The 27,006-nt window shown below is 33.4% G+C and overlaps 12 protein-coding genes across 12 annotated transcripts; 6 read left to right on the plus strand and 6 right to left on the minus strand.

Moving 5' to 3' along the window:
* Positions 1–196: 196 nt before the first annotated feature.
* BX664DRAFT_324715 (Alpha/Beta hydrolase protein) lies at positions 197–2,211 on the minus strand. Its single transcript, XM_051543897.1, has 6 exons — positions 2,117–2,211; positions 1,951–2,055; positions 1,784–1,873; positions 1,274–1,712; positions 801–1,202; positions 197–716 (listed from the first exon to the last, which is right to left on the minus strand). The coding sequence occupies exons 1-6, from the start codon at positions 2,167–2,169 to the stop codon at positions 354–356; spliced, it is 1,452 nt and encodes a 483-aa protein (XP_051402970.1). The 5' UTR covers positions 2,170–2,211; the 3' UTR covers positions 197–353.
* Positions 2,212–2,372: 161 nt separating this feature from the next.
* BX664DRAFT_324722 (glucosidase II beta subunit-like-domain-containing protein) lies at positions 2,373–4,881 on the plus strand. The gene is made up of 8 exons (XM_051543898.1): positions 2,373–2,548; positions 2,659–2,781; positions 2,867–2,962; positions 3,058–3,303; positions 3,363–3,746; positions 3,901–4,020; positions 4,101–4,260; positions 4,399–4,881. The coding sequence occupies exons 1-8, from the start codon at positions 2,446–2,448 to the stop codon at positions 4,475–4,477; spliced, it is 1,311 nt and encodes a 436-aa protein (XP_051402971.1). The 5' UTR covers positions 2,373–2,445; the 3' UTR covers positions 4,478–4,881.
* Positions 4,882–5,007: 126 nt separating this feature from the next.
* On the minus strand, positions 5,008–6,448 carry BX664DRAFT_324725 (uncharacterized protein). The gene is made up of 2 exons (XM_051543899.1): positions 6,359–6,448; positions 5,008–6,289 (listed from the first exon to the last, which is right to left on the minus strand). Exons 1-2 carry the CDS (start codon positions 6,396–6,398, stop codon positions 5,238–5,240), a joined length of 1,092 nt encoding a protein of 363 aa, XP_051402972.1. The 5' UTR covers positions 6,399–6,448; the 3' UTR covers positions 5,008–5,237.
* A 507-nt stretch (positions 6,449–6,955) lies between these two features.
* Positions 6,956–8,876, plus strand: BX664DRAFT_65376 (uncharacterized protein). The gene is made up of 8 exons (XM_051549675.1): positions 6,956–7,061; positions 7,114–7,257; positions 7,316–7,534; positions 7,612–7,739; positions 7,822–8,004; positions 8,081–8,143; positions 8,223–8,419; positions 8,481–8,876. Exons 1-8 carry the CDS (start codon positions 7,016–7,018, stop codon positions 8,506–8,508), a joined length of 1,008 nt encoding a protein of 335 aa, XP_051402973.1. The 5' UTR covers positions 6,956–7,015; the 3' UTR covers positions 8,509–8,876.
* Position 8,877: 1 nt separating this feature from the next.
* BX664DRAFT_65365 (subtilase) lies at positions 8,878–12,420 on the minus strand. Its single transcript, XM_051549674.1, has 7 exons — positions 11,611–12,420; positions 11,481–11,535; positions 11,298–11,377; positions 11,064–11,217; positions 10,613–10,992; positions 9,935–10,527; positions 8,878–9,855 (listed from the first exon to the last, which is right to left on the minus strand). The coding sequence occupies exons 1-7, from the start codon at positions 12,244–12,246 to the stop codon at positions 9,021–9,023; spliced, it is 2,733 nt and encodes a 910-aa protein (XP_051402974.1). The 5' UTR covers positions 12,247–12,420; the 3' UTR covers positions 8,878–9,020.
* A 137-nt stretch (positions 12,421–12,557) lies between these two features.
* Positions 12,558–13,492, minus strand: BX664DRAFT_257778 (uncharacterized protein; the record flags this gene model as incomplete). The annotated part of the gene is made up of 3 exons (XM_051540517.1): positions 12,558–13,007; positions 13,157–13,173; positions 13,324–13,492. Coding segments are annotated over 3 exons (636 nt in total), but the record flags the coding sequence as incomplete, so codon positions are not given.
* Positions 13,493–13,529: 37 nt separating this feature from the next.
* On the minus strand, positions 13,530–14,782 carry BX664DRAFT_65432 (uncharacterized protein). Its single transcript, XM_051549677.1, has 3 exons — positions 13,888–14,782; positions 13,725–13,808; positions 13,530–13,636 (listed from the first exon to the last, which is right to left on the minus strand). The coding sequence occupies exons 1-3, from the start codon at positions 14,674–14,676 to the stop codon at positions 13,628–13,630; spliced, it is 882 nt and encodes a 293-aa protein (XP_051402976.1). The 5' UTR covers positions 14,677–14,782; the 3' UTR covers positions 13,530–13,627.
* BX664DRAFT_65415 (uncharacterized protein) lies at positions 14,755–15,868 on the minus strand. Its single transcript, XM_051549676.1, has one exon. The coding sequence runs from the start codon at positions 15,828–15,830 to the stop codon at positions 14,889–14,891; it is 942 nt and encodes a 313-aa protein (XP_051402977.1). The 5' UTR covers positions 15,831–15,868; the 3' UTR covers positions 14,755–14,888.
* A 1,295-nt stretch (positions 15,869–17,163) lies between these two features.
* BX664DRAFT_324734 (dihydroxy-acid dehydratase) lies at positions 17,164–19,935 on the plus strand. Its single transcript, XM_051543900.1, has 11 exons — positions 17,164–17,269; positions 17,333–17,463; positions 17,580–17,640; positions 17,728–17,920; positions 18,009–18,054; positions 18,164–18,391; positions 18,466–18,483; positions 18,584–18,902; positions 18,979–19,397; positions 19,474–19,559; positions 19,630–19,935. The coding sequence occupies exons 1-11, from the start codon at positions 17,220–17,222 to the stop codon at positions 19,876–19,878; spliced, it is 1,800 nt and encodes a 599-aa protein (XP_051402978.1). The 5' UTR covers positions 17,164–17,219; the 3' UTR covers positions 19,879–19,935.
* Positions 19,936–20,330: 395 nt separating this feature from the next.
* Positions 20,331–21,827, plus strand: BX664DRAFT_259301 (aspartic peptidase domain-containing protein; the record flags this gene model as incomplete). Its single annotated transcript, XM_051540582.1, has 2 exons — positions 20,331–20,572; positions 20,636–21,827. The coding sequence occupies 2 exons, from the start codon at positions 20,331–20,333 to the stop codon at positions 21,825–21,827; spliced, it is 1,434 nt and encodes a 477-aa protein (XP_051402979.1).
* Positions 21,828–22,088: 261 nt separating this feature from the next.
* BX664DRAFT_324737 (uncharacterized protein) lies at positions 22,089–24,058 on the plus strand. The gene is made up of 2 exons (XM_051543901.1): positions 22,089–22,645; positions 22,716–24,058. The coding sequence occupies exons 1-2, from the start codon at positions 22,201–22,203 to the stop codon at positions 23,963–23,965; spliced, it is 1,695 nt and encodes a 564-aa protein (XP_051402980.1). The 5' UTR covers positions 22,089–22,200; the 3' UTR covers positions 23,966–24,058.
* Positions 24,059–24,328: 270 nt separating this feature from the next.
* Positions 24,329–26,914, plus strand: BX664DRAFT_370392 (uncharacterized protein; the record flags this gene model as incomplete). The annotated part of the gene is made up of 10 exons (XM_051548638.1): positions 24,329–24,356; positions 24,418–24,541; positions 24,611–24,741; positions 24,840–24,853; positions 24,945–24,981; positions 25,049–25,424; positions 25,477–25,529; positions 25,606–25,692; positions 25,782–25,897; positions 25,964–26,914. The coding sequence occupies exons 1-10, from the start codon at positions 24,347–24,349 to the stop codon at positions 26,912–26,914; spliced, it is 1,899 nt and encodes a 632-aa protein (XP_051402981.1). The 5' UTR covers positions 24,329–24,346.
* Positions 26,915–27,006: the final 92 nt, after the last annotated feature.

The raw sequence follows: 27,006 nt of genomic DNA on the forward strand, positions 1-27,006 counted from the left end.
TTTCTTTTGAAATAAATTATCATATGATTATTTATTCATGTTTAAAACTTTTCTTCGGTTTGAAAATTTTGATCCTTTTATTGAATAATCAATAACTAATATATTGATGTTTGATGATCATCTACTATCGTCTCTCTTTCTAACATTCCAAAAATGAAAAATAATACCCCCCAAAAAAAAGAAGAAGGACATAATGTTCATCTGGTTCAAATATAATGACAATTTATTTGATTTGTACAATGTAAGAATTAAAACTAACTAAATCCGGAAAAAAAAATCGAATATATATATATATAATAACAAGGGAATAGAAGAGACAAGTGATGTAGACCATTCTTCATGCAAAGGTTGTTTTAGGGACCATATCTTCCATTCTGATGATGTTTTTTTGATATAGGGTTGAAATGATCAATCAAACGTATAATATCCGGGAACACAATATCTTCGATACCAGCAGCCCAAATAAAATCCAAATGTTCCCAAGAATCAATTGATTTGATATATGCCAAAGGTCGAGGTAGATCACGAGATAACACTTTGAAGTTCACCAATAAGTCAGATCCACCATAAAATAAGGCCATGGGTGTTGTAATTTGTTTTGTAGGAAAACGAGGAGGAACATGATCCGTCACACTTGATTGTCGTTTGAATGGTAGTCTACTGGGCATTTCATCAAACATTTGAAATTGACCAGTGCGAATGATTTGGAACCAGTGCTAATAAAAACCAAAATAATATGAATCATTCATTGAATATGAGTGCTTTCTTTTTTTTTTTTAAAAAATAATAATCCATCTTACCACTAACGTTTTCACACTTGTTGGACTATACAAATGTTGATAACTAACGAGTTTTTGCTCTGGAGTAATATTATTGCCTTGCCAACCAAAAAGAAACTTGACACAGGTATCAATAATACGTACATACAATGGAGGACTGACCATACGTTGCCAAAACATTGCCAATTCCAGAGGCATTTTTCGACCAAAGATAAGATAAACTACAGAAGGAGCTGCCTTTACAAAAGCATCAATCAATGGATGATGTAATCCAATAGGTGTTGTAGCTGGAGCAAGAGCAATAAACAAATTGACCTTTCTGTTAAGATCCTGATTCACTGAAAGAGAAGAGAAACCTAATGCTGTGCCTTGAGAAAATCCAATATACGTCAAATCCTTGCGTCCAGTGAGTTTCAAAATATACTACAAAAAAAAAAAAAAGAATGTCAAGAAGATCAATATAATAAATAGATATAGAATAGATTGACACTTACATCAATAATATCTGGTAAATCATACATGGCCAATTCATTCAAAGAAAAATTCCAGAATTGAACATCATTCGCACTAAGTTTCAAGTGAGCTTGACTATACTTGTTTCCACGAGCATTCCCTAACCAGACATCATATCCACGGGTAGCCAAAAGTAAAGGAAGATTTCTGTATTCATCTATATTGCATGCCCATATTTCCGAAGACATCAAAAAGCCATGAAAGAGAAGTACCACAGGCCTAGTATCAGTCTTGTCATCATGGATTCTAGGAGGAAAATGATCCAAACAGTCTAATACATTGATACCTTGTTGATTGGCAATGATAGGTTTATTTTGATTCATATTCTTGTTTGATTTTGTACATATTACCCGATGAACACAGAGTAAGTATTCATCTTTTGATTTCACCAAATGTTGTTCACATTGATAATTTTTATCCCTGATTTTAAGAAAAAAAAAAGATTTAGGAGTAATTATTTTAAATATATACATAAATCACGAGTTGTTTACCAGAATTCTATTAGCTTGTCGAATGTTTGGGCATTTTCAAGAGAACAGACATGCGGTTTTTTATCCAATTTTGACAACCAAGGGAAGTAACTAAGAATATCCAAAAATAATTGATTCTTTTTTTTTATATATCTACATGTTTCCCTCCCATGCCATCATTCACTTACGCTGCAATAAAGGCATCGATAAGATCAATAACAAATTGCGGTAATACAGTAACGATGATTCGTATAAAACTTTCAAATATAAAAAAGATAACGGTAAAGACAATACTAAAGGAAGAATCGTAGAAATAAGTGACAGTTTTTATTATTCTAGATTATATTTACTTACTTTTGGAAATCACGAAAGGACAGTCTATCAAGAATAGGTATAGAAAGATACATATTACAAGGGAATGATAATGAAAGAAAAAAATAAAAAAAAAAAAAAGAGAAAAGAAAAGAAAAGAACTATTTCTGAAACGCATGCCTGGCATTTGCTTTATTCATGATTGGGCACTCAGATGGCCAGAAATGGTAACCATTTTGATCCTAGAATTGAGCCCCAGCTGACGTTCTACCTTTTTTTTTTTCTTTATCATTTTCGACACGTCTTCCTCCCCCTTCTTTAGTTTTTCTTTTTATTTGAATTTGTTTTTTTCTTTCTATTATACATATAGTATGGTCTTAGTAACTCAAGCTTCATGGTCTCTACCTTGTATTCTTGCTGCTATTCAATTAGTTCAAGCTTCTTCTTCTACTATCAAGGGTGTTGCACCTGAAAGTAAGTATCATCCAAAAAAATTAAATGAAAAAATAACAGGATGAATATACTCTCCTAAGGAAAACCTGTTTATATAGCTTTGTTCACTTACTTTTTTTTTTTTTGTCTAGAAATTGCTCTTTATCAACCTGATAGACAACAAAACTGGAAGTGCTTAGACGGCTCCAAGACCATCCCGTTTAAAGCCATCAATGACGACTATTGCGACTGCCCTGACGGATCCGACGAACCAGGTAAATCAAATCACTTCAAGCTTACTATTTTTTGATACTTACCCTTCCTTCCTTTTTTTTTTTTTTTTTTTTTTTATTAATAAAGGTACTTCGGCATGTCCCAATGGTTATTTCTACTGTGAAAACAAAGGTCACTTACCAGGATATATCAAAAGTTGGGCAGTCAACGATGGTGTTTGTGGTAAGATTATATATAAAAGAAATCATTATTTGATACGGAACTTGATCATTCATTTATCTCTCTCTCTCTCTCTCTCTCTCTCTCTTATTATTTAGACGAAGCTTGCTGTGATGGATCGGATGAATATAATGGTCTGATTCAGTGCGCTAATCGATGCAAAGAAATGGCTCAGGAATATGAAAAGATACAAGCTGAAATCCGTCGATTGAACAATGAAGGTTATGCTGTCAAAGAAAAATTGATCCGAGAAGCTGAAATGACAGTGCGTGAATGGTTAGAAGAAAAATCAAAATATGAAGATGCTTTGGCTGCCAAACGTGGCGAATTAGATCGATATGAACGTAAGTTAAGTTTTTATTTTTTTTACTTTTGTATGATGATCAACATTATTTTATTTTAGGTGAGGTGAAAGCTTTAGAAAAAGAAGGAAAGCAACATACAACCACGAGTGAAAAACAATCTCATGCTTGTAAACAACATAATAGCGCCCGACAGGAAATCTTGGAGAATCGTGTGAAACAATTACGCGAAGAAATTGATACATTAGTATCCATCTTGCACGATTTGAAGCGGGATCATAACCATAATTATCATGATATGGCCGTCAAATCAGCTATCACCGGTTATGATGAATTCCTACCAAGATATGAACAATTACGTGGCAATATGGAAGAAGACTTGGATGCTACTATTGTGGTCGATGATGATGGTGATGATGGTGATGATGATGAAGAAAATACCTTTGAAAATGAAGAATACCAACAAGATGCAGCTGAAGATACAGGTAAACAATAAAAAAATTATTATTATGTTTTTATGACTAACTACTTCATTTATTATTGTTATTATTATTATCTTTTATATTTTCTTGCCTTTATTTTTACACTTCTCAAACATGATCTTTGGATGGTATGTGATGACTTCTCTTTCATATATAGGTAAGCAAGTGAAGACATTGACTAGAAAAGTATTGGGCAAATTGGATACACTTCTTCCTTCTAGTTGGAAAGATCGATTCTTCTCTTTCGAACAAAGGGATGATGGGAAAACTATTTCAGGTGGGGGAGCATGGTTATATATTCAGAATATTTATTAACAGTTCAATCTCTTTCTTTTCATCTTTTTTTTTTCTTTTTAGAATTAGATAAAGTACGTCAAGTACGGGATGGATTGGATGTTGAAGTCAAAGGGTTGGAAAATCAACTACGGGATGTTAACGACAAGCTGAACTTTGATTATGGCAAGGAAAAGGAATGGCTAAAGTTGAAAGATACTTGTGTTGAAAAAGATGACGGAGAGTAAGTTGGTTATTATTATTATTACTATTATTATTATTATTTTTTTTTTTTTTAAAAAAAAGAGAAAACAAGACAAAACGAGAAAATGATGAGGTTTACTGATGATCAACTCATTTTCCTTTCTTTTGGATATAATAGATATATTTACTCGTTATGTATTCTTGGAGGGGCTAATCAAAAGTCGCATAAAGATGGAAGCAATATCAATCTTGGGTAAATAGATAACCTTATTACGAACGATCATGATGACTTATTATTTATTATTATTTATAGTCAATTTGAAAGTTATGTTGGTGAAGGTGATGATTTATATAAGGAACATGTACATACTCATGGATTACGATGCTGGAATGGTCCTGAACGTAGTGTACGAGCTATCTTTGAATGTGGTGGAATAACTGAAATCTTGGATGTCATGGAACCTGAAAAATGTGAATATCATTTCCGTATGCGAACACCAGCTGTATGTCCAACTCCTGATGATGAGAATAAGTCTGAACCGAAAATCAAACAACATATTCATGAAGAATTGTAGATATCAGTTAGTTAGATATGATTGATTCTTTTTTTTTTTTTCTCTTGTTGGTTTTGAAATAAAGATGGTCTTTTTTATGATATCAATGATGATTATGATGTACGATGATAGATGGATGACAAGATAAGATGAATAAATAGATAATGATGAAAATGGAAATTCCAAGAGATAATGATAATGATAAGAAGAAGAAAAAAGAGACCAAGATAGAATTTGATAAAAAATATTTATTTGTTTTGTTTTATTTTAATGAATGAAAAGGATATGAATATAAAAAAAAACGTAAAGTAAATAAAAGTATTGAATGGGGAGGGATATTTGAATTGTTTTTTTTTGTTTTCAATGCAATAATATATGAACTAAAAGTAGATTAAAAAAAAAAAAGAAATAAAGTATAATATAATAGTATAAGATGTAAGTAAATATATAAAAAAAAGACTATTTAAGCTTTCACAGTAGGATTGACATTTTCAGTAGAAGGATGGGAAGATTTGAGACCAATAGAAGATTGAGCATAAACAGTATAGTAGTGTAATTGATCTTGAATGCCACCAACGGAAGATTGAAGGAAGGGAACAATATAATCATGAGATAATTGGAGGATGTTGGTTGCCTTTTGGAGAGGAGCGATATCTTCTTTGAGAGCTTCGGTACGGATGATATTGTATTCATGACCAGCAAATCCAGCCAAAGGTTCCAAATTCTTTTGTACAAAGTCAGGTAATTTGGTAGAACGGTCCTTCAAGAATTCAGAGGCAACATCTAATCTATTGAATAATTCCACAGTGAGATCATGAATGCGTTGGTTTGTCATAGCTTGAGTTGATTCCAATCCACCTTTGATATTATCACGAAGTCCTTGTACACGATTTTCAGCCAATTGACGAGAATGTGTCACCCATTCTTGAAGTTGATGATTGATCTTTTTCACATGAGCCACAGTATCTTGAAGGTATTGATTTGTTTCAGCCAAACGAGCCACTTCCTCTTTACTACGAGGAATATGTTCAATTTGTTGTTGATAACGTTGATGAAGTCTATCCTTAACATTATTAGCTAAATAATAAAATCGTGCTAAAGCCAATTGTTCATCTTGTTGTTGTTCATTTGTATTGTTATCGGTTGGAGGTAACCATTTATCAACAAGAGTTTCAATATTTCCAGCAGCAGTAAGCATATGTTTATTGACAGGAGTAGAAACAGAGGATACAAGTTGTTGAGGAGATTGTCTGACAGCTTGAACAAGTTCATCAGTAGATTGAGTAACAACAGGAAATCTTTGTTCAAGAATATCTAAAGATCGACAACCAAGAGCATCGGCTTTTTTGATATATTGTTCAGTATAAGGAGTAGCCATTTCACTAGCCTTGGTAAAAGTATTTTCAGCTTGTTGAAGAGCATAACGACTAATGGAGGTTTGATTTGCAATTTGTTGTACTTTGCCAAGACTATCTTGAACAACAGGGAATGCAGATACACGAGACCAAAAAGTGGCTATAATATATAAAAAAGTAGCTTTTAATAAAAAAAGAAATATAATAAATATTTATTTTATATTATTACCTTCAGTTGATTCAGGAGCTGTAGTGATTTGTTCTGTCATATTAGGAAAAAAAAAAAAAAGTGTTGGGAAAAATAAGAAAAAAAGAAAAGGGGACGTGCGGTCAAAATTCTCTTTTTATATATATATATATATATTTTGAACTATTCATTTTGACATGTGAAAAAAAGAAAAAAGCCGCGGCATTCGAAAATTGTCCAAAAGTAGACCAAAAAAGCAGAAGACAGATCATGAAAGAAATCAAACATATCGGATGACAAAGATTTCTATAGAGAGAGAAAAAAAAGAAGAGTTCTTTTTTTATTATTTTCATAATTCGTTATCATTAAATAACAACATCTCTTCCTACAAGAAAAGAAAAGAAAAGAAGAAAAATAAAGTTTTTTAAAAATTATAAATGAATGGGGTTACTAGGTGATTTTTTTTTTTTTACAAAATAATAAAAATCATATACACGGCTGGAAAGACATGGAAAAACAAATGAACACTATGCTTATGATTCCCCCCCATCATTGTCTTTTTTTCATCAAGTTTTTTTTTTTTTTTTTTTTATCTTCATTGAAGATTCAACTCCGCAATGCTTTGTTGTTTGTTGACTAAAAGCAACCGCGCCTTTTTTTTTTTTTATCTTTTTCTTTTGAAACCTTTCGGAAAGGATTATGATAAAGCCGATATTTTCCTTGATATCTCATCGATCAGTAAAAGGTAATATAAAATATTAGAAAAAAAAAACTTATTATTTATTTATTTTATATAGCTTTACAATATCGAACAATAATAACAACAACAAAACCAAATGTTTGGGTAGTCACTAATGGTGGTATTGAATCTACTTTACAAGCTGCTACTATTGGAAAACATCTTGGAAATCTTACAGTCAAAACTATTGTATCAACTCCTCGTAAGTTTGAATTTTTATATATAATAAAATAACTAAAAAATTATTATTTATTTTATAGTTTTAAGGTTATTTCCATTGGTGATTCAAAAGTATATTGTAGACTGGGGTTTGAAAAGAAAAAAGGAGAATGGATTAAAAAAACTTCCTTGGTATCTTGAAGGAAATGATGATCAATTGGATGGTCCTTTACCTGATTATGTCGTTTGTAGTGGTGATGATGCTGTACCTGGATGTTTACAAGTAATCAAATCATTTCCATCAAAACATCCCTTTTCAGGTAATCTCTTTCAATGTCATTTTTTTTATTTTAATTTTATTTTACTAATTTGGTCTTTTTTTTTTTTTCTGATATAGTTTTCCTTGGATTTACAAATTTACCTTTTATCCACTTTGATCAAGTGGTGATACCAAAATATGAAGCAAATGTGAAAATGGCCAAATTGGGACCTTTGGCACAACAAAAGAATTGCATAGTGACAGAAGTAATTTTTTTTTTTTTTTTCAGATGAAAGAAAGGATGGAACACAAGCTTATTTTATTTCTTTTGATCTATACTTGGTTTAGGCACCGATAGTGGATTCTTCTTTATGGCCCATGTCTCCGAAATCAAAAAAAGTTTATACTGATTTACTTCATCATCTATCTTTTCAAAACAATTCTGATTTGACTGTAATAGTGATTGGTGGTCATACATCTCAATGTCGATGGTATACTGAAAATGCTCTTAACTTGGTTGATAATATGAAGGTAATTCAAATATATACCGGAGTTTTGGATGATATTCTTGGAAATTCATATGCCTTTTTATATATGTTGTACATAGAGAATGGTGACTCAATTGGATACAAATCTACTTGTGATCTATACTGAAAGAACAACACCTTTGGTAAGTAAGAAAAATTAAAAGGAATTTACTTTTTTCTTTTTATAGATATAAATCAATCTCTCTCTCTCTATATATATAGATCAAAACAACTATACAAAAAAACATCAATAAAAGTATTCCGGATCATGCCACAAGGGTTGTCACATGGGATTCAACAATAAGTGGATTGAATGGATTGGAAAAGATGGAAGCATATGATAACTTGATTCAACAAGCTTCTAGGGTGGTACTAACCGCCGATCTTGATTATATCACTGCACATGCTACCATGAAAAGGTAAAGAAAAATTATATTCTCATCAAGATGATCACTCATCATTATTTTGATAGAAAACCAGTATATATTACATTTGGTGGATTATGTAGAGGTCATTTATTACAATTCCATCGTTGGTTACGTGAACATCGATTGACAAGGAAATTAAGATTGGATCGTAAACGAAAGAAAGCTTCAACCACTGATCATACTGATGCATTTAGTTATCTTGGTCATCATCCCCCTTTTGGTACTGCTGCAAAATTATTCCCCACCTCCACCTTGAATAAAATCGCTCATGAAGTAGAGACTATTCGTCAGGAAAAACTTACTGGAAAACGACGCCAGGATTAGGTAGAATTGGATTGGAGATCATTGTATATATAGATAGATAGATAGATAAATAGATAAATAGAAGTATAGACAAATAATATATATTTTTTTTTATTTATTGAAATAAAATTGGATGATGAAGTGCATATCAAAAAAAAAAAAAAAAAAAGAACTAAACTGCGGGATATATATATATATATATATATATATAAAAGGACCGAGACACATAGTGGATTTACCTTTACTAGACCAACTTATTCATGGGTATGACATAAAAGATAGAGAGGACTTATTTGCCTTTGTCATGGTATGATGATTGTTGCAGTCGTTTCGTCATAGGATATCCAGTATGTCGACTAGAACTTTCTGAGAAAGGAGGACTGTGTGCAGGTGCAATAAGAGTATGCGTCACTGTATCATCATCGTCATCAATACATGCATGGTCGTCCTCCGATAATGATGGATGCTGTTGTGAAAGTCGTTGTTGATTAAGAATATCAAATTCATATATCAATGAATTGCGTGGTGATGATGGTGCCTGTTGAGATACATTTGTATAAGCGGTAATATCCTTAGCGTTACCTGGTCCCTTGATACGGCGTCGTATCATCCACGATAATGTTGCAGCTACTAATCCCACCATACCTACAAATAAATAATAGGAAACAGATGTTGAAGATGTACTATCGTTTGCTGGAGGAATCGATCCTGATATAATGGTATCCATATCATCATCAAAGAGAGGATAAAGTGGCGTAGGATGGTTGATGTCTGTCAAAGAGGAAACAGTCGCAATGATTGGAGACGTTGTTGTTTCTGTCAATGATACTGTTGATATTGTTGTTATTGGTGTTGGTTCAATTGAGGCAGATTGTTCTTGAGAGATATTACTACCAGATGATATTGTTGAGGATTCATGATCAAATGATGTGTTGGGTACATTGTTAAATGGTATCGTTGTTGATGTCGTGGTCACAGGTTCAGGAAAATGAATAACCTCGCCTTCCATTTCTTCCACCATTTCACCCCATAATGTCAATGTCCAATTGGTAAAACTGCCAGTGAATTTTGGGTTCCTCCAATCGATGATTCGTAATGTCCAATCTCCCACAGGTTCTTCTTCCCTATTAGAGTTAAAACATAATGAATACACACAAAAAAAAAAAAAAAAAAAAGAAAAGGAAATATATTCCTAGTACTTACCAATGCTTCACAGTCATAAATGTCCAATCAATCAAACCTTCCGTACTAATATCATATTTTCTTGGCGCACCTAGTTGACTTGTCACATTTTGTGGACTTTCTAACAAGACTTCCAAATCGCCTCGTCTACCATGTTCGATATACACTGTAACTGTCACATGTTCTAATCGAGAGATACCAGCATTGTCGACCATATCTTGAGTGATAGTGATGGTGTCTGTCAAATCATCCAAGCTGCCAATGGTTGCTGAACGATCAGGGATAACACGTTTATTCTTGGGTGCAGATACTTGAAGATATGTTTGCTCACGCACATTTTCAAAATATTTGGCTTTTTCCACAATAGCATACGCATCTAATTTCCCATATCCAAACTTGTGATTGTACATACGACCTGAGGGTAATAGAGTCCAATCATCATCTTCTAGTGATAGTGGTAAAGCTGTTTGTACACAAAGATGTTGCATGTCCCGCCATGTCAAGTCAGATCGGACCGATAATACCAAAGCGAAAACTCCTGCTGCCAAAGGTGCTGCTGCCGATGTTCCACCATGTCGATCAGTACATTTATTCTGCCCAATATCAGTTGTGTACTATATATATATATATATATATATATATATATATATATAAATTAGTCATCTCTTTTTTTTTATTCAACTTTTTGATAAAACTTACAATATTTCCACCACTTCCACTAGAATATGTTACAACCAATTGAGCAGAGCATCTTTCAGCATAATAAGGATGATTGCCTAGTCGATCAATGGCGCCCACTGTGATTGTATAAATACTATTTGTATATCCATCAAAATTGCAATTGTCATCGTTGCCACCACCATTTCCGGATGCAAATACAAAGATAGTTCCTGTTCCATTTCGACCATTCTTGATTCCATTTTTGATGGCATCCAATACAATTCCTTGAGGTGCTTCTGCTACTTCACCATAGTCTGGAGGACCCCATGAACATGAATAAATATGATTTTCTTGATACTTATAATTCAATGCTCGAGCTTCATCTTCATCTGTAATATCTGCCGAAAGAATTCGAACACCTATAAAAAAAAAAAAAAAAAAAAAAAAAAAACTATTAGACTAGTTCATTATGAATTTTTTTGTTTCTTACCTGCTACTTTTGCTTCATATGCCATACCAACACCACAAACACCATTTTTGACAGCAGCAATTTCACCAGCACATCGAGTTCCATGGGTATCATCAGGGAGTTTTGGTTTAGGTAAATTGGAATGATCATTAAAATCATAAGATCCGGCCGCAAACTATATTAGAAATAAATGATAAAAAAAAGTTATGATTTCTCTTTTCTATTTTTTCTTCTTGTTTATGTTTTATAACTTACAAAGTTATCTTTCAAATCATCATTATCCATATCAAGTCCATCATCTAAAATAGCAACCACCACATTCTTGCCGGTAATACCTACAAGATGTCGAGTTAAAAATAGAAACAGAATCGTATGAGATGAAAAAAAAAAAAAAAAATAGGAATCATAAATCATTAATGATGACAATATTTTTGTTACCTTGACTCCATACACCAGTGACATTCAAATCATGACCATGCTGTTCTTGATTGATCTATATAGAGAAAAAAAAAAAGGTATGAGCTTTTCATCTGTCAAGTATATCTATTCTCTTGTTATTCATTCTTACCAAATGCCATTGTTGATCAAAGCCAGGATCTTCGATTGCCAAGGTACGTTTCAAGGTCTGAAAACCATCAGGACGGGTCAAAAATTCCTGGGCAGAGAGAGCATTTTGCCATTGTTCTTGTTGTATATTTTCCACCACAGGACTATCATCGTCTTCTTCTTCTTCTTCCCCTTGGAACATATCCTGTCGTTTGCAATGATGATGATAAAGCTGAGTTGGAGGCATACGTTTCACTAATCGTCGACGTCGAGTTGTTTGAGGTCGTAGTGATTCCACCTGAACAAGTAAATGAGATGATTGTCGTTTATGCCTTGGGCTATTACCATTTTCCTGCTTGAGTTGTTCAAAACGTTTGACCATCATGTCATCTTGGTTATCTTCCAACAACAGATCGCGTTTATTCTTGTAATATGATGGTATACTGATTTCATGGTATTGTTCTAATTCACCAATATGACCTTCGTATCTTGCATCTAGTTGTTGAGCCACATGGATCGCAGCATCACGATTACCACTTGGTATATAGAGAGTATAATATGATCGTTGATCTGGTTCACGTGCATATAATGAAGAGGCAAATGTAATAGGTGTTATATATACTAATAAAATAAGTAAACAATGATGTAATAGCAACATTGTTGAATGTATAATAGATAGACAAAAAAAGGTATAATAAATTGTTTATTGATAGTATAGAGAGTGTATATATACAAGAAGAAAGAAAGAAGGGAAGGGGGGAAGGAAAGAAGTATTAATGGTTGGAAGGGAAAGGGAAAACGAGGTAAGGAAAAAAGTAAAAAAAAAAAAAAAAAAAAAGTAAAAGAATCCAAATTTCATATTCCCAAATATCTAAAATAATTAGAATTAACAAAAAAGGGGGGGAGAAAAATAGAAAAAGAAGGGGGGGAGGAAAAGAAAAAAAAAGAAAGGAGAAGCGGGGCATTAAATTATATAATAAAGGTATGATTTTTTAAACCATTGGCTAATTCTATTTCATTACGTCGTTTATGCATCCTTGTCTTGATATCTTGTTTTTCCTTATCCAACATCTTTAGTACTTGTATTTGTTCTTTTCTTTCTTGATTTAATCCCAATTGAATAATATTTTGCCATTGTTGATGTCGTTGACATTCTTTCCTTTTGATTTGACATTGTTGTTGACTATGTTCATCCATGATCACATCGTCTTGCCATAATAAATCATCCCATACTAATCTTGTATCAAATCCACAAATATCATCCGTTATCTGCTCCATTCGTTTTTCCACTGTGGCAAGGAATTTTTGTTTTTGTTCAATCATTTTCACCATATCTTGCGCCTTTTGTTTTTGTATCCTTAATTGTCCCAATCGATGTTGATCTTCCTTTTCTGCATAGGATGTTAATCGTGACTGTCGCTGTTGCTTAATGATCAATTGAGGTATGTTTTCAATTGTTGATCCACCATCGCCACCTTTTGCCAGTCGTCTCTTCATTTCATTTAATTCCAATCTTGCTCTAGCCACTTGCATACCACAATTATGTGAACAGTATTTTGATATATAACCTTGATGTGATCCAATCCTTGCTGCCTTTGAACAAGCTGGATTACCACACTGTGGTTTCCATGATGTTGTTTTACCAGTTTCTAATTGAACAAAATAATAATAATAAAATGAATAAATTTCATCAAATATAGATCAATTCCTTTTTTTTTTTTTTTTTTTTTTTTACCTTTTCCACAAACATCACAGAAATAAAGATCAATAAATTCACCTTCTTTTTCACTGATACCAATACATTCACCATGAAACCATTGATCACAACGATCACATGCAATCATAAACCTTGGAACATCATAAGGAGTTTGACAGATACAATAAAGAGCACCAGATTTCGCTAAGCTTGCTTTTGAAGGTCGACCACCGCCAGATCTTCTAGGTTTGGATGGAACGGCATCAGGAGTAGACTTGCTATATTCGGAGACATTGGATATTGGTGGTCTCCCTTTCTTTTTTCTGACCTTTTTTGGCTATAATCAATCAAGATAATATAAAAAAAAAAGATATATAGGATCAGTCCATTGTCTATTAATAAACATGCATTATATATATATATATATGTATATATATTACTTTTTCATCAGGAGCCCATGGCGATAAAGAGGAAGATGATGGATGAATGTTGTCTTGCCGATCTGTCGGTAAAACATCAGAGGACTATTGATAAAAAAAAAATAAACAAACATGATTATTATTGCTAATATATAAAAAAATCATTCTATAAAAAAAAATTTACCTCCAATATATTTTTGGTCTTTGTCCAGTGTTTTTTCAAAGGTTTTTTGGTCTTTTGCATTGATGTAACTGTTGGCTTCTTACTTACAGCAGATGGTGTAGTGATGGTAGTAGCAGGTTGTATGATCACAGTTTGTTTTGATTGTCCACTACCTATATCATCCTCGTCGTCATATGTTGTATCGTCCTTGTGTCGCTTTTTATTTTGTTGTTGTTGGTGAAAATAGTCTTCATCGTCAGTTTCCGTCGTTTCACCACTATCGTCCTCAATATTCACAAGAGGTGAGGAAGATCGACTACTGTTATGGGAGCTATTTGTCGTTGTAGTGATTTCATTTATCGGTTGATCGACAGACGGAACTACCATTGCTGCCTCTTTGGTCGGAAGAGTATCGTTCGGTTCAGAGATGATAGACTGAGAACTGGGTATAACAGGTGCCGACAAATTGGGTTTGGTGAATTGTTTTTTCAATGATTGTATTCGTTTCCTTGGTGGGAGATGTTGCTTCATGACATCAGTAGTTGTCATGGTGAAATGAGTCGTACTGGTGACTGAATTGGTTGAAGTAGTTTGTTGATTTGCAGGATCATTGAGTGAAGAAGGAGTTGCTGTGGTTGAATGGGAATAAGATGGACTATGTTGATGAGCTACAACATGTGGAGGAGTCAGAGTGGGTACTAATACTATAGGTGGTTTATCAATATCTTCAATCGAATGATTAGGTGGAGAATAAGTAATGGGTTGAGTTTGTTGCTTTTGTTGTTGTGAATCTGTGGGTGTATTTGCCATATATAAAGGAAATAAATTGAATAAACTAAGTTTGTGATACAAAAGAATAAAAAAAAAGAGAAACAAAAGAATAAAAAAAAAATCCCCGCCTTTTCAAATGAAATGCAACTTGGCCTTCCGCCTCGAGTTTGTGTACCCTTATCAATAACAAAAGCCCAAGTTTATTATTCATAATAATAATTATTTAAAAATATAAAAAAACTACAGAATAATTACAGAGTCTTGACCTTGCCACGGAATTCTTCCACAGACTTGTATCCTTTCTTCACCATAATATCTTCCAATTCCTTTTTGACACGATCAAACATAGCAGGACCTTCTTCTTTCAATTGAGTTCCAATTTGTACAGCAGATGCACCCGCCAAAATATGCAAGAATGCTTCTTTACCAGATACAATACCACCCACACCAATGACTTGTTTTCCAGGAAGACGACGATAAAAAGCATTGACATTGGCAAGAGCTGTATTGAGTACCATCAAACCACCCAAGCCACCAAATCCATCTTTAGGTTTGATCAAAGCAGTTTCCGTTTCCAAATCAATAGCCAATCCATTACCAACTGAATTGATACAAGTAACGTAAGCAAGATTATCATATTTGTTGACAACAGCAGCCACTTGATCAAAATGAGCAATATCAAAGTAAGGAGGAAGCTTAATACCAAAAGGTTTCTTGATCAATGGCGCCAAAGTAGCAAGAGCAGTATCCATAGCTTCAATATCATATCCAAGTTGAGGTTTACCAGGTACATTGGGACAAGAAAAGTTAACTTCCAACACACAAGGTAGATTGGCTTGTACAAAGGCTTCCACCATCTTGACATTATCGGCCAGCGACAATCCGGATAAGGAGATGAACAAAGGCTTAGATTGGGTATAGTCAAACTTGCGAGCATAATTGAGATAGTATTCATAGCCTTCGTTAGGAAGTCCCATAGAGTTGATGCTGCCTATTCCATTGGGTAAAGGAAGATAACGAGGAGAAGGGTTACCTTCACGGAATTCATAGGTTGCTGACTTTGTGATCAATGCACCAGATCCACTTTCCACTAATGCTTGCAATTCTTCTTCTTGTTGACACCATACACCTGAAGCATTGAAAAAGACATTGGGTAAAGACACACCAGCAATGGAAGTAGAAAGGTCAACCATGTTGTTCTAAACGTGATGGAAAAAAAGAAAAAAAAAAAAGAAAAAAAGAAAAGTGAAAATCAAAAAAAAAAAAAAAAAATAAAGGACCTTGTCTTTCTCATTGAGCTCCGATCGGTGGCGCTTTCTAGTATCGACTTTCGGATGGAGGTTTTCCATCCCTCTCTTTGAATTATACCATTGATTTCTCTTTTGGATTATTCATTAAACATTCAAACCATTGTATTTGTATTGTCCGTAACGGGGTAGACCTGCACCTCTTTATACCTTTTGCAACTCGCTCAAAAGTGATCATCATCGCACCAAATTTGGATACAACATAGATGAAATCATTCTCTTTCACTTGTCTTAATAACAATTTATACCTTACCTCCCAATTTATAGAATAAAATAAAAAATAAAAGTCAATATTGTCATTTCTCATTCAATAATGATCATCATCCAATAAAATGACCACCATTAGATTCCTCTCTAAAAAATAGCTTAGTACCATCTAATACTATTTTATCGCTTACCTTACCGCGTAATGTACAATGATCACCAAACTATTTCATCGTTTTTTCGAAAGATTGCCTGATGACCCCTCGACGATTTATTTTTATAGCTAAAATTTGGCTGAGGAATTTGAAATTTTTGGCTGTAAAATCACAAAATTTTCAAAAAAAAAAAGTTCATTCAAAGTTTTCAAAAAAGTGAATCTACAGCTCTAATCAACCATTTTTAGATTTAGATCTATCATCATACTGTATAAACGCCATTAACAGAGGACATGATGATAGTATGGTATGTGATATGTATGATGTATGTAATAATCTATGATGCGGGATGATGGATGATGATATAATGATATGATGGATAAATGAATAAAATAATATAAAGTTATTTTTTTTAATTAAAATATATGCTTAGATTTTCATTTTACATCGAAATAGATTTACATATCAATTTGTTCTCGAGGGAAATCTATTCTCACTCTATGATTTTATCAAGTCGTTGTATATCGTAGTATTCGTATGAACATCAACCACATATTATGCAAACTTAAAAAAAGAAATGAGATGTGTACTACACATAATAAGCCACCAACAATACCACTTCAATCTAACTCGTTAAGATAACCATTATATACTATGAACATTTTACTTTTTATGATAGTGACATATTCCGCTATCCAATGGTTTCATCGAGTGCCAGATTTAGGGTTTATCAGTAACCAATCAGAACGCTGGCTTAGAAAATCGTTGTTGTGAGTCAATACGGTAAAAATTATGCCTATTTCTTTGGAAAATTGTTTCTATCTTTTTTTTTTTTGTTTTTCCTTTCTCTTTCTCCCACTTTTTTTTTTCTCCCCACTCTTTCTCTAGTATTATTTTCTCTTCTTTGTGTATAGACATGGCCTCTAGGATACTTTCAAGAGCAACACCTCTTACTACTCGTTCAATGTAAGTTTCTTTAAAAAGTGAACATAGAGTATATATGTTGTGTCAACTTTTTTTTTTTTATAGGCGCGAAGCTAACAAAGCTGTACCCATTGGTTTAAGACATTATGCTGCTACCACTTCTGAAAAGAAAAAGTTGAATAAATATAGTTCTATTATTACTCAACCCAAATCTCAAGGTGCTTCTCAAGCTATGTGTAAGTGAAAAGAATAAGAGAGATACAGAAATATATTTATGTGAGAAATGAATCGAGTCAGACTTGAACGTGTTCAGTGAATTCATTCAACTTATTTTTTTTTTTTTTTGATATAGTGTATGCTACTGGTTTGACGGACGAAGATATGAACAAGGCTCAAGTCGGTATCTCTAGTGTGTAAGTAGATATATACTTTCTTTTTCATTCAACTTTTTAGCTAAATACCTCTCTCTCTCTTTCTCTTTTTTTTTTTTTTTATGATAGTTGGTATGAAGGCAATCCCTGTAATATGCATTTATTAGATCTGGCTGGCAAGGTCAAGGAAGGTGTTCAAAAAGCTGGATTGATTGGTTACCGATTCAACACTGTAGGTGTTAGTGACGGTATTTCTATGGGTACTCGTGGTATGAGTTATTCTCTTCAATCTCGAGATTTAATTGCTGACAGTATTGAAACCGTAAGTGAAAAAGATGAAGATCATGGAATGAAAATTTTGTATGGATATATTTATACATATTCTTTTTTTTTTGTATATATAACAATAGGTCATGGGAGGTCAATGGTATGATGCTAATATCTCTATTCCTGGCTGTAAGTGATTGGAATTATTCTTTTTTTTTTTTTTTTTTTTTTTTTTTTTTTTTTTTTAAAAAAAAAAAAAAGGATAGAGATCTGATCTGGATATTTTGATTTATTATAGGTGACAAGAATATGCCTGGTGTCTTGATGGCTATGGGTCGTCTCAACCGTCCTTCTATTATGATTTATGGTGGTACTATTCAACCTGGAAAATCTTGTGGTGGTGGCAATCTTGACATTGTGTCTGCCTTCCAAGCTTATGGCGAATATGTCTCCGGTAGTATTGATGAAGACAAACGTTATGATATAATCCGTCATGCTTGTCCTGGTCCTGGTGCTTGTGGTGGAAGTAAGAAACGATCATTATTAATCATTAAGTATTGAACTCATCTTTTTTTTTTTTGTCTTTATACATGATATTAGTGTACACTGCCAATACTAGTAAGTTTCTTAATACATACAAAGTTAGATATATATAGTTATTATCTGTATACTTTTTTTTTTTATCTTTGTATACTAATTTGTGTAATTATATGTATAGTGGCCTCTGCTGCTGAAGCTATGGGAATGTCTTTACCTTACAGTTCATCTACTCCTGCTACTTATCCTGAAAAGATCCAAGAATGCTTGAATGCTGGTCCTGCTATTCTTAACTTGTTAGAAAAAGATATCAAACCCAAAGATATTATGACTAAACAAGCCTTTATTAATGCTATGGTGCTTACTACTGTTTTGGGTGGATCTACAAATGCTGTTCTTCATTTGATTGCTATTGCTCGTAGTGTGGATATCAAATTGACTTTGAAGGATTTCCAAGATGTTAGTGATCGTACTCCTTTCTTGGCTGATTTGAAACCTAGGTAAAAAAGGGATAAAGAGATAGAGAAAGGAAAAATCAAATATGTATTTATATGATATTTTATTTATTTTTTATAGTGGCAAATATGTGATGGAAGATTTGCATGGTATTGGCGGTATCCCTGCTATTTTGAAATACCTTTTGGAAAACAAAATGATTGATGGTGATGTGATGACAGTTACTGGCAAATCTTTGGAAGAAAATTTATACTCCCTTCCTGGACTTCCTCAAGGTCAAGATATCATCCGTCCTTTATCCGAACCTATCAAGCAAACTGGTCATTTACAAACACTCTTTGGTAATCTAGCTCCTGAAGGCTCCGTTGCAAAGATCACTGGTAAAGAAGGATTGAGTTTTACTGGCAAGGCAAGAGTATTTGATGGTGAAGAAAACTTTATTTCTGCTTTGGAAAATGGTGAATTCAAGGTTGGTGAAAAGGTAGTTGGTATTATTCGTTATGAAGGTCCCAAAGGCTCTCCTGGTATGAGAGAAATGTGTAAGTGAAAGAAATACTGTTACTACTAAAAAAGGTAATTGATCTTTTTTTTTTTTTTATTGTTGATGTTGAATAGTGAAACCTACTTCTGCCATCATGGGTGCTGGTTTGGGTAAAGATGTAGCTCTTCTTACTGATGGTCGCTTCTCTGGTGGATCTCACGTAAGTACAATTAGTAGTAAAGGATGAAGATTTGATTTGGCTGATATTGATTCTTTATTCTATTTCAAAGGGTTTCATCGTTGGTCATGTCTGTCCTGAAGCTTATGTTGGTGGACCAATTGGTTTAGTAGAAGATGGTGATATTATTTCCATTGATGCCGAAACTCGTGAAATGAACATGCAAGTATCTGAAGAAGAATTGGCCAAACGTCGTGCTAATTTCAAAGCTCCCGAACCTAAATATACCAAAGGTACTCTTGCTCGATACATCATGACCGTTAAGAGTGCTAGTGAGGGTGCTGTTACTGATGAAGTGTAGATAGATAGTTAGTTATTTTTTTTTTGAAATAAAAAAAAAGTAGAATATAGAACATAATTCATGATTAAATTGTATTCAACAAATGATTTGGGAGAACATGATGAATGAGAACTTTTTTTTTAGGTGAATGATATCATATTCTTCTCATATATTCTTGTCAATATGATCTTCTAAATAACTAACTTTTGACATCAGAGCTATCTGTATTCTTTGCGGCTGAGTATTTCCTTTTTTCTATTCAATTTGTGTGTGCAACCATAAAAAGAGTTTGAAAATCCGTAAAATGCACCGTGTTACATTTCGAACCTTTTTCTTTCTTTCTTTCTTTCTTTTCCTATTCTTCTTTTTTTTTTTTTGTTTCTTTAAACTATACTTTTTTCTTCTTCTTCTTCTTCTTCCCCCCTTCCTTTCTTTTATTTAAATTTTTTTTTATTGTTAGAAGAAAATTATATATGATTCTCTTGACATTCCTTTCTGTTTGTATTCTAGGTACAAGTGTCATTCATGCCAATGACAATCAACAACCTTCTTTGATACGCCTTCCTTTTATTGAAAAAACATATCCAACAGATTCTATTATCAAACGTGATGGATATCAAAATTTGTTATACAATTCTCATTCTTCACAATACCTTATTCATGTTGATATCGGTACTCCTGGTCAAACATTTGCTGTCACTTTAGATACTGGAAGGTAAATATACAAAAAAAAAAAAAAAGAATAGGTATTTAATATATATATATATCTTTTCTATAGTGGTGATTTATGGGTCCCTTCTACAGATTGTCCATCAGTCGTTTGCCCTGTGCCTAAATTTAATCCAACACAATCATCTACATATAACAATACTACTATACCTTTCAAGATTACTTATGGATTAGGATCAGCCAATGGAACTTATATCAAGGAAACTGTGACAATAGGTGGTGCAGTAGTAAAACAACAACAACTGGGTTTAGCAATTGCATCTAGCAATATTTTTACTCGAATGACTGCGCTTGGTTTACGAAATACGACATCAGACGATCAAGTTCCTGCCAGTGGTATTTTGGGATTAGGTTATCCAGGTTTAACTTCTATTGCACATCAAAATGGATCAGCTTATAATCCATTTGTTTTCAACTTGTTACAACAAAACTTGATACAAAATCCGATCTTCTCTATTTACTTAAATAATGCTCAAACACTCGGATGGTCTGGTGAAGTGATCTTTGGTGGTATAGACAATACGAAATATTCTGGTTCCATTAATTATGTACCTGTGCAACAAACAACTGCTGGTGCAAGCTCAACTGGATATATGTTCTGGACTGTTCTTGGTCAAGGCTTTAATGTCATCGGTGGCAAAGGCAATACATCTAGTTTACAATTCTCATCTCCTGTACCATCTATCATCGACACTGGCACTACATTATCTTATCTTCCTCTGAACATGGTCAAAGGTCTGATGCTTTCTATTTTTGGTCCTGGTGTATATCAACAAGATGTCAGTACTGGGATGTTTATGGTAGATTGTGCTATGGCTTCTGAAAGTAACGTCACCGTTCAATTCCAAATGACAAGTTCTTCTTCAGCAACCAATAATTCTGCTGCCGTGATCAATGTAGCATTGACAGATATGATACTTCAAGATGCAAGTGGATGTTATTTGGCTGTGGCACCTTCTGATGATACTTCCTCTTCTACTTTTGGCCCATCCTCGACTCTGATTGGTCAATCCATTTTACGAAGTGCTTATATGGTATTTGATATGCAACAAAATCGTATTGGCTTTGCACAAACTATTTTTACTTCGGCAACTAACAACAATAACAGTAATAATAGTGGTGGATCATCTGGTGGTGGAAAGAATGGTAGTACTAGTGGATCTTCAATAGTTAATTTGAATCATGGTTGGAATAGAATAATATTAGTTAGTGTATTTGTTTATTATTTGTATTTATTGTAAATTTATATAAAATAATAAAAAGATTATCAAAAGTGTCTTGGAATAAATCAGCCAATCGGAGCTAATGATACAACTTTCTTGGCAACTTTTTGCGGGAGGTGAAATAACATACTGTTAGTTTCTGCTTGGATTGTGTGTAAGTTTTTTTTTTTATTTTATTTCCAATACAGTGCCAAGAACCAACTCCCTTTTCTTTCCTTCTTTTTTTATTTTCGTATTTTTTTTCTTTCTTATTCTTTTTTATTACACTTTTTCATCCTTGGCATAAATTTTTTCTTTTTTAGTTATTTTTAACTTCTTCATCTGTTCTTTGTCTCTTCTTTTTCTTTTTTTATTTATTTATTTTCTTTAACAAAACTCTTTTTATACGGTTATGGATAACGAAGTTTTTACCTGTCTTTGGCAAGGCTGTACTCAACAATACTTTGATGCTGAACAACTTTATAGTCATTTGACTAACGATCATGTAGGAAGGAAATCAACTGGAAACTTGTGCCTGACTTGTCATTGGGTCAATTGTGATGTTACAGTGGTAAAAAGGGATCATATTACTAGTCACTTACGAGTTCATGTTCCTTTGAAACCTCACCGATGCTCTTACTGTAAAAAGGCTTTCAAACGACCTCAAGACTTGAAAAAACATGAAAAAATTCATACTGATGAACACTTATCCAACTTGCGACATTATTCTCAACAACAACCTCAACAACCTTTGACTCCTCCAAGACAAGCTCAATATGATGTTGGTCATCTTAGTCCTTTGAATCATGCTTCTCCTCAACACCCTGTATCTCCTCCTCAAAGTGCTTATTCTGAAGGTAATAATAAAAAAAACTATTTATTATTAAAATTTTTTATTGATTTTTTTTCTTTCTTATTTTCTCTTAGATTTAACAAACACTTCCAATGAAAACGGTGGTGGTTGGCTTTATGCAAGTGTATCACCTTCCACTGATATGTCTGATCAATTCCCTACTGATCATCATCATCAACCGCAGCAACAACCATCATTCTCATTTGAATCTCCTGAACAAGCCATGTCTGGATTGATATTCCCAGTGGACACCAATGCCAAGGCCGTATATAATGATGACATTGCTCAGCGTTTGGACTACTTACAAAATATGATGGATACAGATAGCATTACACCTTCACAACTTAACATCAATATTAGTAGTGAACAACAATTGGCTGATATGAATGCATGGCTTGCTCAACTTAGTGAAAGTATTGGATCCCCTGGTATGTTACAGCAAGTAGATAACAACAACAACAATAATAATAATAATAATACGGTTTTCGACAATTACAATGTACTTTTACAAGATCCAACTCCATCACCTCCTCAACAACAACAACATATGTACAATGATGCCATGATGATGTATCCAGTAGCCAATGATGATATGTATGTACGATCCTTACCGATACAATCATCTACAGATTTGTATCATGATCAGCAACAACTGATGAATCAAATGGCACAACAACAAGAACAACAAGGATACCAACAACTTTTGATGACAACTGGACAACGACAACATTATACATCTATTCCTGATATGGCTCCAATGTTCCAGCCTGATGTACGTAGTGCGTTGAACTTTACCAGTGCAAAGGGATCTGAAAAATACAATAATCCAACCGATGCCAAGATTGACAAGAAGGAATCACAATCATACAAACCAACCAAACCAAATGTGAACACTGATCATGTACAAGACAAACAGAATGTGACAACTATGATCAATGTATTTGCAAGCTTTGACACCGCAAAAGACAATAACAAAAAGACAACATCACGCAGCATTGAATCGTCATCACTGGATGATGAAAAGAAGAAGGGATTGGAAACAAAGGAGGGTAGCAATGTAACAGATCTCTTGGTCAGTTTCGACAATTTATCTGTATTGGACAATGATGAAAAGGCGCAATATCCTACTAAATCAAATACAACAATAACAAAGGTAACAACAGCCAATGTCATTGCTTCTTCTTCAAATGAAATACAAGATCGACATCGATTATTATTAAAACAAGTTGGTAAATGGATCAACGATATATATAATCATCAGAAAGCAACATCAACAACAACATCATCATCATCATCTCCTCAAAATACTGTCAAAGTGAATTGATTTGAATAGGCTTAAATGTACTGGATGGCATTTGGTTTTAGTTTAGTTTAGTTATTTTTTTCTTTCTTGTTATTATATCATATAAAATAAAACTCTTTTATATACTCATTATTAGTTTCTTTTTGATTTGAAAGATCCACATTGTCGGATAATGAATTAAAGCTTCTTTGAACATGATGGATCCACGTGAAGGTTGAATTGCTGACCCCAATCTTTTACAGTATCATAAGCGTTGTCTCAAAATTTTATATAAAGCAAAATTTTAAAATTTCATTGTTCCTTTTCTTTTTTTTCTTTTCTTTCATTCTCTCTCTTTTTTTTTTTTTTTTTTTTTTTGTTCATTATATCCTTTTTTTTTTCTTTCTTCAATATATATATAAAATGGGCGCAGGTAAATCAAAATAAAAAAAATATAATCATAGATTGATATGTTAATTGTTATTATATATTAGATTCGTTATTACCAGTAGTAGCAACAGGTGTAGGTGGATTTATTGGAAGTATGTATCTTGATGCTCGATTCTTACTTAGTAGAGATTATCATCAACTTAAATCTGGTGCTGCTGCTCAAATTTAGTAAGTTCTCATTTTGTTCAATATTGGGGATTTTTTAATTTTATGTTTCTCTTTTTTTTTTTATTAAAGTCACAAGCTTTGGTCATTCCAAGACAAACTTCATTTTTATTATCGTTTCAAAGAAAGAGCAAAGGCCAATCCTGATCAAGTTTATCTTTTATTTGAAGGCAAACCTTATACTTTTCGACATATTGAAAAAGGTAAAAACTCCTACTCGATGTTACACTGAATTTCCTTTTTAGCATAGTTTTCACTGACAAAAATCATTCTTTTCTTCTTCTTTTCTTATGAAATTCAGCTTCCAACAAGTTGGTAATGTCTATTATTCCTAATCTGTTTTCTTTTTCTTTTTTTTTTTTTTTTTTAATATCCTAATCTTTTTTATAAAACAATTTATCTATAGGCCCATTGGTTACTTGCTCAAAATGTTAAATCCAAAGGTAATTAAAAAAAAAAGTAATAGCCAAAGGTTAACTCTTTTTTTTTTCTTTTATTCGAAAACGCTAGATATCGTTTGTATGATGCATCAAAACCATCCTACCTTCTTCATCACTTTATTCGCTATTAGTAAGATTGGTGCTATTCCTTCCTTGGTTAACAATAATTTGGCCGATGCTTCTTTATTACATTGTATCAAGATTGCCGAAACCAAACTTTTCTTATTTGATCCGGTATACGAAAAACAAGTGGCTACCGTGATCCATCAAGCAACTGGAGTCCAATTCTTTAGTTATGGTGAAGCAACCGAACTGACTGAAACGTCTATTGACCTATGTCCTACTATCACTCCTCAAGTTCTTCATCCTTACTCTGACCATGATACCGATGAAAAGTACCTGAAAAATATCTCTAATTCTGATGCCGCCTTTTTGATCTATACAAGGTAATACATATGTGATAAGCGAAACAAATGGATTTAACTCTTTCTTCTATAGTGGAACAACTGGTATGCCAAAAGCTGCTGTTAGTCAACATTCTCGTGTCAATTGTATGTCATAGATCAATCTGGTCAAATTCTTTTTCAATAGGTCTAACTTTTTTTTTTTTTTTTTTGGATGAAATAGTTGCTATGGTGATGTATTCTGGAGTTACAGGCGTTACTAAGAATGATCGCGTTTATTGTGTTTTGCCTATTTATCATAGTTCTGGATGTACGTCAAATTCCTTTTATACACACACACACACATATATATACCATCGGACAAAAAAAACAAACTAAAATCTTTTATTTTTCTTTTAGTGATTGTATCCTGTTTGACGACTTTACAAGCTGGTGGAACGGTTGTACTTGGTCGTAAATTCTCTGCTCGTCGGTTCTGGAATGATTGTGTTGATTATAAGGTCACTGCCTTTACTGTAAGTATATAAGAATGAAGAATTATTTCCTATATTTTTTTTAAACATTCCTTTTTCTTTTTTTAGTATATTGGTGAATTCTGTCGTTATTTACTCAGTCAACCTAGTCATCCTCAAGAACGAAATCATAATGTCAAAATGGTCTATGGCAACGGTATGCGACCTGATGTATGGAATCGATTCCGTGATCGTTTCAATATTCCACGTATTTGTGAATTTTATGCTGCCACCGAGGCACCTACTAGTTTATTCAATGTGAACACAGGTCCTTTTGGTGCTGGAGCTGTTGGTCATCGTGGTTATCTTTTCCGAAGTATTCGTCGTGAATTGAAATTAATCAAGATTGATCCCGTCACTGAAGAACCTTTACGAAACCAAGAAGGCTACTGTGTCGAATGTGCATTTGGTGAACAAGGTGAATTGATTGTTCGCATGGATCCCAACAATGCTCTTCAATTTGATGGTTATTACAAGAACAAGGAAGCTACTGACAAAAAGATTCTCAAGAATGTAGTTGAAAAAGGGGATGCCTATTTCCGTAGTGGTGATCTGTTGAAATTGGATGCCGATGGATTCTTTTACTTTGGTGATCGTGTAGGTGATACTTTCCGCTGGAAATCTGAAAATGTGGCGACAACTGAAGTAGCTCAGGCCGTAGGATTATATCCTGGTATTGCTGAAGCCAATGTCTATGGAGCTTTGGTCCCTCATCATGATGGTCGTGTAGGTGTATCTGCTGTCAATATCCAAAAAGGTCAAAAACTCGATTTCAAGGACCTATATCAATATTTGTATCGCAAGCTGCCCAAGTATGCTATCCCCGTCTTCATCCGTATTGTACCTGCCATGGAACTCACTGGTACTTTCAAACAACAAAAGGTCCAATATAGAAACCAAGGTATTGATTTGACAAAAGTGCCTAAGGATCAACCCATATACTGGCTTCGTGGTGATACTTATGTTCCTTTTACTATGGAAGATCAACAATCCATTATTGATGGAAAGGTCAAGTTATAATTGGATTCAAAATTTCACATACATATATATCATTCATGATTATCACCCTCTATGTCTTTATTTCTTTTTTTTTTTTCTTTGGTTATTCCCTG

This window comes from Halteromyces radiatus (genome assembly GCF_025201355.1).
Source record: "Halteromyces radiatus strain CBS 162.75 chromosome Unknown BX664scaffold_2, whole genome shotgun sequence".
Classification (NCBI taxonomy): Eukaryota; Fungi; Mucoromycota; class Mucoromycetes; order Mucorales; family Cunninghamellaceae; genus Halteromyces; species Halteromyces radiatus.

Coding starts and splice junctions, on each gene's coding strand:
- BX664DRAFT_324715 (XM_051543897.1), bottom strand. CDS start 2,169: ATGTATCTTTCTATACCTATTCTTGATAGACTGTCCTTTCGTGATTTC. Junction 2,056..2,116: donor TCCTTTCGTGATTTCCAAAA/GTAAGTAAATAT, acceptor TTCTTCCTTTAG/TATTGTCTTTACCGTTATCT. Junction 1,713..1,783: donor GACAAGCTAATAGAATTCTG/GTAAACAACTCG, acceptor TCTTAAAATCAG/GGATAAAAATTATCAATGTG.
- BX664DRAFT_65376 (XM_051549675.1), top strand. CDS start 7,016: ATGATAAAGCCGATATTTTCCTTGATATCTCATCGATCAGTAAAAG. Junction 7,258..7,315: donor AACTATTGTATCAACTCCTC/GTAAGTTTGAAT, acceptor TTTATTTTATAG/TTTTAAGGTTATTTCCATTG. Junction 8,144..8,222: donor CTGAAAGAACAACACCTTTG/GTAAGTAAGAAA, acceptor CTATATATATAG/ATCAAAACAACTATACAAAA.
- BX664DRAFT_324734 (XM_051543900.1), top strand. CDS start 17,220: ATGGCCTCTAGGATACTTTCAAGAGCAACACCTCTTACTACTCGTTCA. Junction 17,641..17,727: donor CAAGTCGGTATCTCTAGTGT/GTAAGTAGATAT, acceptor TTTTTATGATAG/TTGGTATGAAGGCAATCCCT. Junction 19,398..19,473: donor TCCTGGTATGAGAGAAATGT/GTAAGTGAAAGA, acceptor GATGTTGAATAG/TGAAACCTACTTCTGCCATC.
- BX664DRAFT_324722 (XM_051543898.1), top strand. CDS start 2,446: ATGGTCTTAGTAACTCAAGCTTCATGGTCTCTACCTTGTATTCTTGCT. Junction 3,747..3,900: donor AGATGCAGCTGAAGATACAG/GTAAACAATAAA, acceptor TTTCATATATAG/GTAAGCAAGTGAAGACATTG. Junction 4,021..4,100: donor TGATGGGAAAACTATTTCAG/GTGGGGGAGCAT, acceptor TTTTCTTTTTAG/AATTAGATAAAGTACGTCAA.
- BX664DRAFT_324725 (XM_051543899.1), bottom strand. CDS start 6,398: ATGACAGAACAAATCACTACAGCTCCTGAATCAACTGAAG. Junction 6,290..6,358: donor AGCTCCTGAATCAACTGAAG/GTAATAATATAA, acceptor TATATATTATAG/CCACTTTTTGGTCTCGTGTA.
- BX664DRAFT_324737 (XM_051543901.1), top strand. CDS start 22,201: ATGGATAACGAAGTTTTTACCTGTCTTTGGCAAGGCTGTACTCAACAA. Junction 22,646..22,715: donor TCAAAGTGCTTATTCTGAAG/GTAATAATAAAA, acceptor ATTTTCTCTTAG/ATTTAACAAACACTTCCAAT.
- BX664DRAFT_65415 (XM_051549676.1), bottom strand. CDS start 15,830: ATGGTTGACCTTTCTACTTCCATTGCTGGTGTGTCTTTACCCAATGTC.
- BX664DRAFT_65365 (XM_051549674.1), bottom strand. CDS start 12,246: ATGTTGCTATTACATCATTGTTTACTTATTTTATTAGTATATATAACA. Junction 11,378..11,480: donor CACTGGTGTATGGAGTCAAG/GTAACAAAAATA, acceptor GACATCTTGTAG/GTATTACCGGCAAGAATGTG. Junction 10,993..11,063: donor ATATGAAGCAAAAGTAGCAG/GTAAGAAACAAA, acceptor TTTTTTTTATAG/GTGTTCGAATTCTTTCGGCA.
- BX664DRAFT_65432 (XM_051549677.1), bottom strand. CDS start 14,676: ATGGCAAATACACCCACAGATTCACAACAACAAAAGCAACAAACTCAA. Junction 13,809..13,887: donor AGACCAAAAATATATTGGAG/GTAAATTTTTTT, acceptor TTTTATCAATAG/TCCTCTGATGTTTTACCGAC.